Here is a 15,629-nt window from a genome sequence, read left to right as displayed (position 1 = left end):
ATACACACCAAAGTACACTACAACTGCTCCTGTGTCTGAAGCCTCATTCCTCTGGATGAAACCCTAAAGAGATGCTGATGATGGTAGTTTAAAATACATCTCAGAGTATTACACAGACCCATCTCTTCGAGGTGAAGTGTTGCTGATTCTCAACTTCCAGGTTTTCCTAGATTCCTGCACTTTCCTGAGAGACATTGCGCCCGGACCAGCAACCGTCCATGAAAAAGCTTGACCAAACACCACATCGCCATCTACAATCAAATCCTGGTAATAGGAACAGTAAGCCAATCACTTCTTTCTATGCATGATGTCCCTCCCTTTCATAGATTCACAAGATTTGAGATGTGATTAAATTAAACTGACAGATTCTCAAGGCAACTGTCCACATAAATCTCTGCATGACCATCGCCATGCAAACATTACCCTGTAGAATGATGTAGAAGGCGCCACCGCACAATGCTGCTTTGCACGGCTCTTTTGTGGCGGGTACCCTTAGATTTCCAGGGAAAGGACCACTGGTTCCACTATTGGACTGCGCTGAAATCCACCTACAAATGCCTGTTTCTGAAACAGTCTGTTCACCTTGTGATCCTGTAAAAACTATCAACAGCTGATGAGCGAGTCTGATGCCCTTGAACAGCCGACATACGGTGGCGCCTAAAATGGTTTCTACGATTGTACCTTCATCCCACTTTCGTTATGGGTTCCAAAGTCAATACTCTGTCTCTGTAAACACCTGCCGTGTTTTCATGTCAGGAATCGTTCAGAGTTGCATTGCCTTTTTCTTATGATGGTTGAATGTGGCCATTCTTTTCTGTAGTCACGTTTTTCCTTCAGGTTTTGCCCACACACACAAAGTGGACACCTACATGCTACAAGCGCACATGGTGCCTTAGCTGAGAGCCAGACGGCTAATAAAGTACCTAGCCATCTACATCACCATAACCAAGAACACCTCGCAGCTGGACAAAGCAACCCAACCACAGCTTTTCAGCAGGAGCAACATAAGCTCTGCTAATGGGTGGTGGTATTCGGCCACCCCGTCCAGCATGTAGGGTTTCCACGCATTTGGGCATGGTGGTTAGCACAGAGCGACCAGTGTCTTTAGGTTTGCTTTGGTTGCACTCGGTAGTCTTGGGCCTGGCCACATGAACGCAGTGGAATATAAAAATCTGGTACTAAAAGAACTGTAAATGCCTCTGTGGTGCTTTTCTCATACAGGACAGCCATGAAAGGCTACTTAACATCACAAAGCGCCTACAGTTTGGGAAAATAACTAGTTCTTTCAATATTCTCAGCATGCAAACCCCAAAATGACACTGTAATAGATACCACAAAGACAGCTCTAATCACAAGCAACAGTCATATTTACATTAATCATATTTGGATTCTCATCAGGCAATAAAATACACTCTATACCCAATATTACACCCAGGCCAATTAATAGAAAATCTAAAGTCCCACATTTATACTCAAGTTAAAATGGAAACGTCTTCAGTGAACATTCACCCACAAACCAAGCAGAACTAAGATTTGTATCAACCGAACCATTTTTACTTTCACCCTAACTCACAAACTATTTCAAAACTGTCTACTAGCCACACACAGACACAAATCAACAGAATGTCAAATCTGCCCAAGAGGACACCTAAAGAGAGAATGCGGTACAAGGCCATGGAAATGGTGAATGGGGCTCTGCTAAAGCGAACATGAGCGGGCTGAAGGTCATACAAAAAATAATCTGGAGCCACCATGGGCCTTCTAAAAGTCACTTCAGCTTGTTTTTTTCCTACTGTCAGCATGCACTTGCCCATTTGCGAGTGTGTTTATTCATGTTTGCAATGGATCTACCAATTATTTACGTTTTATCCAGAAGCAAACAAAAGATGGTACATTTGAAAAGTACAAAGTGACTTAACCACATCAAAAAGGCCCTTACCACTCTTGTAGCGCTCCCGCTGCTCTATCTTCAGAGTCAAGTAAAGCGTCCTGATTGGGAAATAAACCGCCTGTGGGTAGACTCTGCCGACCTAGGTAGAAGGGAAACCCCAAGCAACAGTGTTATTATGAACAGTTCTGCCTGCCCTACAAAGAGTACATTTACACCAGTGGATTCATTCCATGTTGCTATTAACAAATCAACACTACTTAAACATCCCTTTAATAACTCCAATGTGTAACATCTTAAACACTAATTTTATTATTGGCTTTTCAATTAGACGACAATGTGTTGCAAATTGCAGTTCTCATTGCAGTATCAGCGCTAAAGGGCAGAATCGGTCTGTTTATATACACTGGATGCGGGTCCAATTAAGGCGCATCCTCCCTATCGTCTTCCACAAAACTCAGGAGGCAGCGCAACGCGAGATTACCATGAGCAGCAACACACGGATCCTGTTCACGCTGGGAGCGGAGACAACCAGGCACAAGGCGCGCAGTTTGTCTTAAAATTGGCCACAATTCCCTCTGAAGCCATCGTCGCTGGCTGTCTGTGCCCATTAGAGAGTAATCCAATCCCGCAGAATTGCAGCGGCGAGAGTGAAAAATAGCCACTTACGGTAAAGAGATATCGCTGTTAGCAAGAGGAAGCTTGCTGGCTCCAAAGAAAAAAGCTAATCAGACTGAAACATGTAGCTTCTGGCTGTAGATCAACACATTTCATAGTCCATTAATCCGGAGGTAAAGAACTCTCTCCCCGTTCAGTGGACTCAGAAAGGCGCAGGAAAAAAAAATCCCATCACTTATTCATGTTATTGTTTTAAAATGACCTGAATTGCTAAAGAGATGTCATAGGCATTTATTTAATTCCAAAACTGCTCACCCACAATTTAAGTCTATGTTTTCCATGACTGGGTTTGTGAAATATTTATACAGCATACCATGCCATCGAGGACGTACTGAGTGTGGGGGGTAATGTGCTGTAAGTGGGACATCACCATGGCAGCAAGGTACACCTCTGGTTAGTTAGACATTGCAATGAGCTGCCAATTAGAACATCAGCAATTCACCATCCACTACAACAACACAAATTCAAGGACCATTTAGAAGCGAAAATCACTTAATAGGACATCACTTAGAATAAGCCAAGTTGTCTTGAGGCGAATCAAGACAGCAAGAACCATTGCTACAAGCAACTCCTCAGAGAGGACTACCCTCCCGGAACTTGGCCAGCAACAAGCCAGTAAGAGGAGTTCACTTGGCTGAGAAGCTAGCATCTCTTAAAACTACTGCATGGGACAGAATGGAACGGAGGAGGGAGGGTGGTACCTCACTAGAACAGTGTCAACTACCATCCTAAGTCAAAGGCAACAGGGGTGATATATGAAGGGGTGCTAACATACTACATACTGTAGTATCAACTTACTTCAGAATTCACCCTGACCTGTAAAAACGTTGCTGGTGGGGAATATGGAATATATGTCTAGTAGGCAAGATAGACATTATACCTCTAACAATTCCAGAGAAAGAAACTAGTTTATGATTTGGCGATCAGCTCGTTCCTCTAAGTGTTCAATGCGTACGGCTGCCACTCAAACACGAATGTGCCGTTTACACAACCAGGGGAATGTCGCTTTTAATGATGAGGAGCCCTGGACCCTGCAGGTTACTGCTTCGCTGGTAAGGCAAGCAGGAGATGCAGAGGATTTCAAAAGCGATCACAACTCTATTAACAGTTCTTGAAGGGGTTGGGAGAGGAGAAGGGTAAGAATTAACTCAACGATTCAAGTGGCTAAAATTGGCAGCGTTCGTCTTAAAACAGGCACTATTGCCTGAGACAGCAAAAAGTACAGGATAAAACAGCATTTAGAAATTATGTTTTACATTATTTTTAATACATTTATACAAATGTTGCATGTTTATAAACAATCCGGTTGAATTCGATGCAAAGTGACAGCTAACGTTATCATTTTGAATATAAAGGGCTGTACAAGATACGACAATGGAGTGTAAAGAGAATGGGTCAGCTTATGGCTAGATACATGAAATAAAACCGTTTCCGTCCGACATTTTACACTGCCCTCGTTTTGCTACTGCCTTTGACTTATGCCGACAAACGTGCTGGGAAACTGATCTAGTCCATCTTCCTTGCCTTTAATGCCACGTCTCCTAGCAGACGCTCGATTACCAGTCAGATGGAGCAAAGAAAACAGAAGCTGAAGGAAACACTGACAGGCAGGCAGTTCACTGTCCAGCAGGGGAGAACTTTCAAACAGATTCTTAAACGGGGACAGGTTGGAGGCCTTCACACCAAAGGACACATTAACCCAGCTCTAGTCAATAACTATCTGTCAGTCTCCTTCACCATGGAATTGTGCTTTAAATACAACAAAAATCAAAACAAATTCTAAACTAATAACAAATCCTCCAACTATATTTTAAATGATTCGATTTCCGGAATTTGACAGGATTAAATAAGCAATAAATATTTTGAATTAGAGATTCCTAAAGCTTACAGCAGAGCAGAAATCATAGCAACAGGCAATTAATATTCATACTGTATGCACAGTTAATAAAAGACGTACACATGAATTTAACGGTTTGTCTTCAACATTTTGCAGAAGAAACGCAGTAAAGGGTTGCTGAAGCAATACATCTGCATACCTGGCTAATGAGGTTAAGAAGGAGCTTGCCCTCTGATCCAACTAGGCATGTCAGTAGCTGTGGGATCCAAGCCAGCCACTGGATAGGTGGGACGCCAATGCAGTACTTGTCTACCGCATCAGCTAACGTGTTCTTGTCATCATCGAAGCTCAGCAGCCACAGGACCTGCAAAACACGTACCGGAGTTTTTTTGTGTTGCGACGGAAACAGCAATTACAACGCGGTCATTACCATGCACTACCTTTACAACACAACCAGTATAACGCAAATGCCTTTACCACGCATGTCTTTACCATGCATTTTTTTTACCACACTTTATTTTTTTCAACCAAGCACACACCTTTACAACGAAAATATAAGTATAACACAAGTGTGTGTGAGTATGTATGTATATAACGGCTCTCTCTGGTATTGCTGTGGTTGCCATGATGACCTGCTGGCTAGACACTACTCATTTTAGGGGTTGGGATTTGCTGCGGGGTTGGATGGAAATCCAAAATGTTAGTCAGTCCTTTCATGGAAGTCATTCCATACTTGAGAATGCTTTTAACTTCCCGCACTACTATCATCTTGGTCATTTCATGATATTTTTTACATTTGCTGTAAGAATTTGTCCACAGATGTCTCCTGTGAAGACCATGTTGTTGACTGAAGCGTCAACTTCTTGTTTGAAGCCAGAGACCTTGAGCCATGCACGTCTCTTGAGTGATGTGCCGGTTCACGTCTGTCTACTGGCTGTGTCCGCTGCATTGAGAACCAACTTTAGCCACTTACTGACTATTGATTTTCCATTCTATATAATGGTCTTTTTGTATGGCTTCATGAGGCATTGCATCAATTGTGTCATTCTCTCCCCATGTTGATGTCCATATCTGCTGAGCAGTGCTTTGGAATTTGCTAAGCGCCATTGAGTGGGTGCAGATCACTCATTTTTTTCTAACACCATCTTAATTGCTTTACTTTTTCCCTTGTGTGTGTGTTGGGTGGGGGAGGGGGGGGGGGCTGTAGACAATGGCTTGTACATCTTTTCCAGGTATTAGAAACTATGGTTGAGTCTGCCAAGATACCGGTCTTGTGTGGAGTGTATTTCTTCTCACACACACAAAAGGTGATGGGAGGAATGTTTACAGTAAGTGTAACGATTGGGAATCCCTCAGAGTAGCATACCAACCCATTATTCTTTTGTCCACCATGCCATCTCATATTAGATCCAGCCATATGGGCCAATGTTTCACCAATTTTCTTTGTCATCTTCTCAATATTCTCTCAGTAGCATTATTCCCTGTTTCTAAATTCAACAGTGGAAAAAAAGAATCTCAAGATGGTGATCATGCCTAGGGACTTTGTGGATATACATCTCATGTTTTAAGGGGACAGACATGGTCACCAAATGGTAGGCAATGTCCTTGGAGGGAGAGAAACAATAAAGGAAAAGGAAATTAATCTATTGCGGACCAAGCCACTAGATGGTGGAATAAATGCACAGCATACGAGCCCCAAAAAGATTAATGCTGCAAAACTCCGGGTCGAACAGTAGGGAGATGCCAGACAGAAGGTGGTCTATATCAGCTAGGGCAAAGACATTTTCAGCTGTAAGGCAAGGAGGTACTGGAATACAGAGACCTTAGACCTCCAATGATGTGCCATCACAACAGCCCCTCTGTGAATAATTGAGGCACAAACGACAGCCGAAACAGCAGGACTGCCAATTGATTTTGGGTGCAGCCCACATTAGTGCACAGGTACTTTATTTGTGATGTTAAAGTACTTGCCCTACAAGTCTACGGACATCATCCATTCACCTATCAACATCTGAGCTCGGGACAGCATTTTGAACTTTTCCTTGCACAGAAAGGAGGTCCAAAATGGGATGAAGACCCACCATAATTCTTGGGAAGTAGCATTGCTCCCCTACTTTAGCTGTTAGTACAAACTCCGATTAATTTTTATTCAATAGTGAAACGACCTCTTGCTGTAATGTGTGTGCATTATCGTCAGAGAAAACTGGAGAAGTGGGATGAAATAGGAGGGCAATCTTGGAAGGGAAGGAAACCAAGGAAAACAATTTGCAGGATTCAGCAGTCCATAGGCATGGATTGCAATCATTTGAATCCCCCCCACGTAGGCTGCATGTGCTCGTTTATGGATCAAATAAATCAGCTTAATTGGAGGTGTCAGAGAAGCAGAATAGGAACACTACTGGTGCTGTTATCTATAGCCCAGGAATCACCATACAGTCTATTGTGCTGAAAAAATGATTTGAGCTGTTCTACAGGGTGAGGCACCTGGCCTGTCTGAAATGGCATGCCTTGGGAACAATCCTAGAAAATACTGTTGAAGCAAAGTTCTTCAGAGGTGGGTTGGCCTTCTCAACAAAGGACAAGAAGAGGCAGGCGCTATCAAAGGACATGCTTAATGGTGACACCTGGAAAGTCCTCATAAATTCACTGGAATGCATTCAAGCTCGACAGTGGATGGCTAAAGACCATGCCACTAAGTTTATTGTGTCCAGAGGAGAGGAAGGAACAGGCTTTGTTGTATCTTTTTCATCTGGTACAGCTTGCAAGAATTGCTCTCAAATAGTCAGGAAGATTAATGACTACTATTGAGCCTTCTCCAGCAAGGCATGGCAGTAACGGGCCAAAAGGTAAATCACATTGGTCTACAAAGAGCAAGGACCCTGACGAGAATACCTTTTTCCCCTGTTGCTTCAATTGTTTTGACTACTTATCAAACAGAAACTTAAAGAAATATTCAGGATTCTGTTTGGAGGGTGAGGATACCTGCACCACAAGGCTCTCAAGATGTGTCAACTGTCAAGAAAGTTGGTTCCCAGTAGCAGGATGGTGACAGTGAAGGGCTTGGAGATTGACAGCCCAGTCAGAAGCCAGATGCTCCAAGTAACTAAAGTGGTGCCCATCAAGGCATTGGTAAAGGGCAGCAAAGATTTAATAGCAGAAGAGGTAGGTTGTAGCCTCCATGTGAGTCGATTTGATATGGGTTCTTCTACACTCAAAGGCAATTTGAGGACTTCCGGAGCCTTGTGCATGATAGCAGTAAACACAGCACTTCCTCGGTTGGCGGCTCAAAAGGGTAGTTTAAATTCAAAATCAGGAAAGTGCCTAGGGCACTAGCATTTTGGATGGCCACGTTGTTTCCTGCATATCTGCTCATGCTGTGGTGGGGGACACGGGAGTTCACCTGGCTCACTACTATCTGCCTGAGAGACCAAAGAAAGCATCCGGATCGGATCAGAATCTGCAAGAAGGGGCATCCACTAGAAAAAAATGATTTAGGATTACAACCCATCCTTTGTGAAAAGACAGATATTCTTGGTGAAATCAACAGAAACAACAAATACGAAAACTATAACCTCAAATCAAGTGGTTCAATAGGATAACGAACTTTAACCTGAAATATGGCCTTTGTTCAAAACATATAGGATGCTATGAAGCAGATGGTGTAGACTGTGGCAAAGCATTGTTGTCAACAAGAGTTAGATGATAGTGTAGGTAACAAATCTCAAACATCTGTAAAGACAGAAACCCCGTGTAGCACATGGCAAGATTTAAGTCTCAAGAGAGGGGAGATTACCATTTATCAACCAATGCATGGAAGTAAAAAATAGAAAAATCTTTATATTCAATGAAATGCCTCAAATCTTACAAAAACTTGCTAGTCATTGTATAAGATTTTAAATAAATGACTTCTTGTACAGGCTTCCTTTTTATCTTATCAGCATGAACATATAAAGCATGGTATTGCTTGATGATCATACCTTTGCTAAATATTTTCTTGATTTGCTCTCATTCTGGTGACGACAAGCATGAAGATAGCATGTAATGGCAGAGACACCAAGGTGCAGCTGTCGCTCCTTGACAAAGATGTTCTCCAGATAGTCTCCCCACATCGCCCATGCCTTCACAAGAACATCATGCATCTGGACAGCTGCTGAAAAGGCTTTGTTTGCATCTTCAGACCTGCAGGCACATCATTAGCAAGATATAGCATATCATTAATTCATAATGTGCACTAATAGAAAACAACATTGGAATAACTTGGGGAAGCTACAGAAAACATCCGATTAATAGCATTTTAGACAGCTGACCTTTAAAAGTTTCATAAAAATGTGTCATAGATAGGAAAAATGAAAAATTTCAGAACAATTCTTAAAAATGAATTATCCACGAATAAGTTACATTCAGTCAAAATATATTCCATGGCTTCTGTCCTAGCCACTTTTGGGGTATTTTTAGAGAATAAGAACACATGGCTCAGGTGAACAGGGCTAAGAAAGGCTAGCAAATGCCTGTGGAAAACTCTGAAATCTTCAAAAGTTTATCAGTATTTTCAACAGCGGGACAATCAACAAGAGTTGACAAATCCTCTAATCCTCGAATCATTTTTAAAGAATGCATTCCAAATTAAACAATGCTCGTATTTTGGAAAAATTTGACACTGCGAAGAGCACATGGGAAAAGGAAAGATAAGAATCAAAATCGACACACATAACATATGGTGACACTGGAGATTTTCCCATAGAAGGGCCTTGCTCTATAGGATTCTTTCATTTTCAAGGTAACAGATATGACAGTAAAAAGAACAAGGACCACTCACAAGTATTTAACAAGGCATTCATACTACTACTCAGACATGAACAGTTGACATGTCAACTATTCACATAATGGTGGGCTATAAATTGTAGTCCAGTTTGAGACTATAATTAACAGCGAGATTCAGCACGTTTGTGTCCACTTCTAACAAGAGAAGAAATGTTCTTGTGTATCTCATATTCTCATAATGTACCATGCGTCAAAATTATTCCGTCAGTCATGTCTTCTTAAAAAGATTTTTGTCTTTAATAATTCATCTGTGATTGTCCATTAAAACCTTCAAAAGTTAATCAAACTAGCCACAGCCAACAGTTTGAGACTTTGTTCAATGTGCTGCCTCATTAGATAATTCTGGTGTTGGATGCCAGCTTTCAGGAGACATGGGCCCTTTCTATAATAGTTATATTTGGGATAAACAACCCCTTCTACACATTGCAAGAGTATTCCAAGTCACCAAGTAATGTGTGATTGCAAACAGGAAAAAGGCAGAGGGTGGAGTCCCTCTATAAGGTCACAGAATTATGTATAATATATTAAACACCCATATCCTCCCTTACCTATTTTTGTGAAATTATCCTCCTTGTTTCTCCCTTTCTTCACCCACTACTTTATCCCTATATTAGTGTTCGGCCTCCACACCCTCCTTCCTAGCAATTCATTTGTGATTTCTCGCTCACTGTCCCAAATACTGCGTTCCTCTCATTTTACTTCTGCATATTACTGTTTTTTGTCCGCCAGCCTCTGCTCCTTTCCCACGTACCTTTTAGTGATCTTTCTTCCATAAGCCTTCTAAACTGGAAGCTGAACTGACAAAGCTAACAGTTCACAAACGAAAAAAAAAACACCTGCACAACGTTGTTTTTCTCTTTGTATAAACATGCAGTTTATTTTCTGAAACCTGTGGCACAGTGCATCCATAGATTCTGTCGGACAGAAAACACTGCACTCCACCTGCAAAGCAATTTTCTTCAGTGGCATTTTCTATTAATTGCTGTTATGCCAAATCCATTTCTGCTATGCCTATAGTGGGAGAAGAGGCAGCAGGAAAAGTGGGAGTTGCTAAGTGGAGGACACCTATAAGAGCTTGATATTTGGGCATCATGCAAAGCATGTGTGGGGTTTTTGCCACTGTGTTGCACATGACAGTATTTGGGCATCCATGGGGTTTGTTGCACACCATGCAGCACATGACAGTATTTGGGCATCCATGGGGTTTGTTGCACACCATGCGGCACATGACGGTATTTGGGCATCCATGGGGTTTGTTGCACACGATGCGGCACATGACGGTATTTGGGCATCCATGGGGTTTGTTGCACACGATGCGGCACATGACGGTATTTGGGCATCCATGGGGTTTGTTGCACACGATGCGGCACATGACGGTATTTGGGCATCCATGGGGTTTGGTGCACACGATGCGGCACATGACGGTATTTGGGCATCCATGGGGTTTGTTGCACACCACGCAGCACATGACAGTATTTGAGCATCCATGCTTAATCTTCCCTCACAGGCACAGAAAGAAGGCAATCACTCGCCATTGCTGAACAAAATGCTCCATCCATATATGTTATATATGCTGTTAATAAATTACTACAAGCAAAATAGAGACAAGTTTGCCCTTTTACAAGACATGTTGATATTAGAACACGTCGGTATTACTTAAGTACCAGGACTGTAAAGAAAGATGATGTAGCATCTCCTCTTCGTTAGAGGGGTATGGCAGAGGAAAGTAAGCAGGGAGCATGATGGACTGTACCACAAGGAAGGGTAGGTAGAGTAAGGTGGTAAGAAAAACTCCCATGACAGGAGGGGTGCGTCCTTGTGTGAGAAAGTAGCCTCTTTCTAGCATAGTTACCCCCACTTTTGCCCTGTTTGTGAGTGTGTGTCAGTATGTTTTTACTGTGTCACTGGAAACCTGCTATCCAGGACCCCAGTGCTCATAGCAAAAACCCTATATGTCAGTGTGTTTTGCCTGTCTCACTGGTATCCTGCTAGCCAGGACCACAGTGCTCATAGTTTGTGGCCTATTGTGTGTGTTGTCCGTAGTGCTTAACTGTGTCACCGAGGCTCTGCTAACCAGAACCTCAGCACTTATGCTCTCTCTGCTTCTAAATTTGTCACTATGGGCAAGTGACTTCATTTACCAATTCCAACTGGCACACTGGACCCCCCTTATAAGTCCCTAGTATATAGTACTTAGATATCCAGGGCATTGGGGTTCCAGGAGATCCTTATGGGCTGCAGCATTTCTTTTGCCACCCATAAGGAGCTCAGACAAACCTTTTCACAGGACTGCCACTGCAGCCTGCATGAAATAGTGCACACACTATTTCACAGCCATTTTCACTGCACTTAAGTAACTTATAAGCCACCTATATGTCTAACCTTCATTTACTGAAGGCTAGGTGCAAAGTTACTAAGTGTGAGAGCACCCGTGCACTAGCAAAGGTGCCCTCACGCAGTCCAGGACCAATTCCCCAGACTTTGTGAGTGCGGGGACACCAACATCTGGATATACTCACAGCTCCCCCCACCCCCACCAATACCGATCTCCCCCAAATTCCTAATAATGTAATCTGTCACAAAGACCCTGGGGTGAATCTATGTAATGGTTTGCTTGTGTGCACAAGCCGAATACAGCAACCAACAATGGCCAATAACACTGGGCTAACCATGGGTCCCGGGCTGTCTGGCGTAAGCTCTTCAACATCTCATAAGGGATATTAAGGGCTGTACAAATGAAATTATAATCACATTAAACGTGTTATAGCAATAGTTAATACTGCCCCCAGCCCCTTGAGTGTATCCTCTCTGAGGAGCACTGGAACCGCCCCATTAAAAGCATGAGACTCCCGAGCCCGACTCAGGTGCTAAGACACTGTGCCATGGAAAGCACAGCATGGCTTCTGACAGGTGGAGCAGTCACGCTAACTGTAGTAAGCCCCATGCTGCCTTCAGAGGGCTCTTTCAGACTCCAAACACGCTCGATGTGTGTCCTTTCTGATGAGACTTACTTTACCGAGGATGAATTAGGACCCACAGCCGAGTCAGTGACTAAAAAGAAAGCAAATCGCACAGTCCCGACACTATTTTCAAACGTTTGGCAGGAAACAGGGCAGGTATGAGCATGATGCTCTGTAAAGTATTAGAACGGATCTACGCGCTCTCCTGTTATTGAAGTAATTTTTGTTTTGCAATCCGTGAAGGCCCCGTAGAAGAAATGATCAGTAAAAACAATTGATAATGCAAGCATTAATAATCTTGCTTATCAAATGAATTATTAAAAGTATAATTAGTATCAAAAGTGCATCGGCAGAGCTTCTCCACAGGCAGACTTCCCCACACTGGAGCAGATTACGGGTCAAGCAGGCTGATAAATGACTCACTTTATCACTACTTTCTATTTGGTACAGCAGGATTTGTCACTAGTCTTCCCGCGCTCTCCCTCTAGCCTGAGCTATCGATCATAGTGACGCAGGTGACGCTCTCTCCCTGCGTCTCTATCATCTACGCCCACAGGTGACCTCTAACCGCCCGGCCCCAGGAAATGTCACAGGTTCCTGTGCAGGGCTGGAAACGTCGTACCCGCACTGTAACTCTATAATAAGGAGGACAAGTGTCACCTATGTTATTGGGAGAAGGGAAGAAAGGGAAATTATTACTTTAAATGTTTAACTTATACATAAGAAAGAATGGAAACTGTAAGTGACACTTTATGTGGCGGATACAAGTGACTTGCCCTAACACCTTCAAGTGCCTGAGGGTAGAAACGATAGTAAAGAGATCATAGTAAGAATAGTGCAGGAATATAGCATCTTCTCCACAAGACACAAGTGGTCCATGAATAGTATGAATGAAACGCCAAGGTTTCTCAGAAGCCCAGACTCGCCGCTTGCTCATACAACTCGATGCTACAGACATCCTCCAGGGTACCAATTCAGTATCACTGAGACATGTTTTCGCTGTCCATCAGACAGTATGAAATTAACCATTAATAAGAGTGACTACAAATTATTTCTTTCAGTGTCCGCGATGGACTTGAGAAGATATACAACACAGACCGCAGCACAACAGGTAGCACTGTCTGGCACCAGCAAGATATGCTTCCCTTTTCTCGTTTTTATCTGAAGTCCTGGAAAAGTGCTGACTGTCTTCAGCGATCTGAATAATTTGAAAGCAGCTCTTTACTTTATTTGTCAATGTCCTCAGGAGTAGCCTTGGCGGATCTGCTGCTCTGGTCCTTATGGATCTTTCTGTGCATTCAACAAGGGAGGCTCCTCCGTTAGAGCGGAGGAGTATTGCCCCACCGAATAAAATGCTCCCAAAAGCCCACGAGATAAAAAATAAAAAGGTAATAAAGTTTATTTATGTCCACATCATTTTTCATCCTCCAGTCCTGAAAGGTGTCAGGACGGAGCAGGGCCTGCTGAGTGGCAGCAGGAGAGGGTGGACTGCTGGGGCACTTAATTTCAAAGTAACATGTCCCTTTGGCCGGCGGTCTTAAGACGGCCAGCCAGACATGCGCACTTTGAAACCTCTCTACAACCAGCTGTCTTAAGACATCTGGGGTACAGCAAGCACAGGCCCTACAGTGCCCTCGGGAGCACCGACAGAGGTCACTCTCTCCAATACTGGCGCTTCTCTCATGATGGTTAACAGCATGAGAGCAGCGCCAAGAGTGGTTGAGGAAGCTGGCTGGGGCCCACGCTCAACACTGGAGTGCAGCGATGAGGAAGTGTCGTGCGTTTAAGGAACGTTTGTTTTTTATTATTGTGCTTGCGGCCTGCGGTGTGATAGTGCATCCCACTACCCACCACCCATTTTCCCACCCGACCACTCTTCTGAGATGCCAGCTGCCACTGGCATTAAACACTATCTGCAGCCATGCTAATCTCTAACCATCACCGGATGAGAGGATGTCAATCTGCTCTTAGAACAGTGGATCTGCACCTTTCTTACAGGCAGGTCTCAGTCAAGCTCTCTCCCGCCCCATCACTAGGAACCTGCGTAATTGCTGTGAGCCCCCAGGGATCCTTTCTTAGTTCCACACTTTTCAACACTTACATATTCCCTCTGGCTGCTAACGTTCATTACTTCGCATTCGCTCGGATGTCCTAAATATGAATACCTGTCAACTGCTGTATGTCTCCAGTAATACGAGAGCACATGTCCCTCTGACTATATTTCACAAGAATTTCTATCTCTATTGTTCTAATCCTTCTGTGTGCAAAAAAAGAACTCAAACATACTCACCTGATGGAATGATCAAAAAGAAGGGAACAGAAAAGGTGTAAAGACTAAAGCTATTACTTCGCAGAGATGGTTTTCTGAGGAAATTCATAGAAAAAAGTGGCTTTTTCCGAACCTTCATTTGTCCAGCATGTAGTCTTGTTTTTCGCAGACCTGAAGCTTTCAGTTTTTCTTTTCTCACTTCAACATTTCTCTATGAAACATGTGATCGTTTGAAGAGTCATGTTGAAAAGCATACACAGATTGAGAGACTAGGCCTTGTTGGATGAAACCCCTATCAACCATCATTGTATGTGTATGACACACTGATCATTGTCCCCATTTTGAACAATGCTCCCTCACTAAGAAGCTTCTGGGGCTATAGGCCCAGAGTTGCTCCCTGCATTGGACAGAACTGACTGAAGTTTAATGGAGACAAGCCTGAGAGAAGACCTTTCATACATAACACACACTTCGTCTAGTCACCTTCCCGGTGGCCCGCTGAACTGGAGTGTACTCCTTCTCCCACAGACTTTCCCCGCGAAGAGGGGTTCATCTTTGACCCCAATCTCTTTTCATATGATTGAAGTAACCAGCTTCTCTAGTCTGATGCAGCAGCGGTTCCCCCGCAAAGGTGGAGAAGTGTCACCCCACTGCTCTGAGTAGTGCAAAAAAGGAAAAATGAAATGCTAATAACACAATGCTATTATCATTTTATTTTTCAGTGCGAAGTGAAGTTATAGCAGGTCTGGGCTGTGTCACAGGGAGGAGGAGGCGTATGTTCACCATACGTTCGCATTACAGTTTGGCCGGCAGTCTTGGGCCGACCAAACAGACATGAGGACTTAGCATTTCTCCACCTGGCTGTACTGCACAAGCCGTTCAGACCAGTCACAATGCTGCTGTCATGCTGGTGAAAGCAGTGTTGTGATTGGCTTAGCAGAGTCTGGATAGTCTGTGCGCTTCCGTGCAGCTAGGAAGAGAAGAAGACGGAGGAAAGGCAGCGGCCGTTCAGACGTAAGTGAACTTTTATTTTACCTATTTATTTCATTATTAATCGATCACCCCTGCTCCCCTGGCCTACCACTACTTTTCTAAAGCGGCCTCCACTGGTTTGAAAATGCAAACTAAAGCTTTAGTTTATCTTCCACTCTCGACTAAAAAAAAAAAAACACAATA

The 15,629-nt window shown here is 43.3% G+C and overlaps 1 protein-coding gene across 3 annotated transcripts in view; it reads right to left on the bottom strand.

Moving 5' to 3' along the window:
* Positions 1-15,629, bottom strand: part of TRRAP (transformation/transcription domain associated protein) — a 1,102,174-nt gene that overhangs the window by 64,231 nt on the left and 1,022,314 nt on the right. For all 3 annotated transcript variants that reach the window (XM_069209830.1, XM_069209829.1, XM_069209828.1), the window contains 3 exons: positions 8,381-8,582; positions 4,603-4,767; positions 1,940-2,030 (listed from right to left, as the gene is read on the bottom strand). In XM_069209830.1, coding sequence (XP_069065931.1) covers positions 1,940-2,030; positions 4,603-4,767; positions 8,381-8,582 — 458 coding nt within the window. The remainder of the gene's footprint in view (positions 1-1,939; positions 2,031-4,602; positions 4,768-8,380; positions 8,583-15,629) is intronic.

The sequence above is a fragment of the Pleurodeles waltl genome, chromosome 10 (assembly GCF_031143425.1).
Source record: "Pleurodeles waltl isolate 20211129_DDA chromosome 10, aPleWal1.hap1.20221129, whole genome shotgun sequence".
In the NCBI taxonomy this organism is placed as follows: Eukaryota; Metazoa; Chordata; class Amphibia; order Caudata; family Salamandridae; genus Pleurodeles; species Pleurodeles waltl.
Note: the sequence above shows the minus strand (reverse complement) of the source record. Positions and strands in the feature narration are given on the sequence as shown.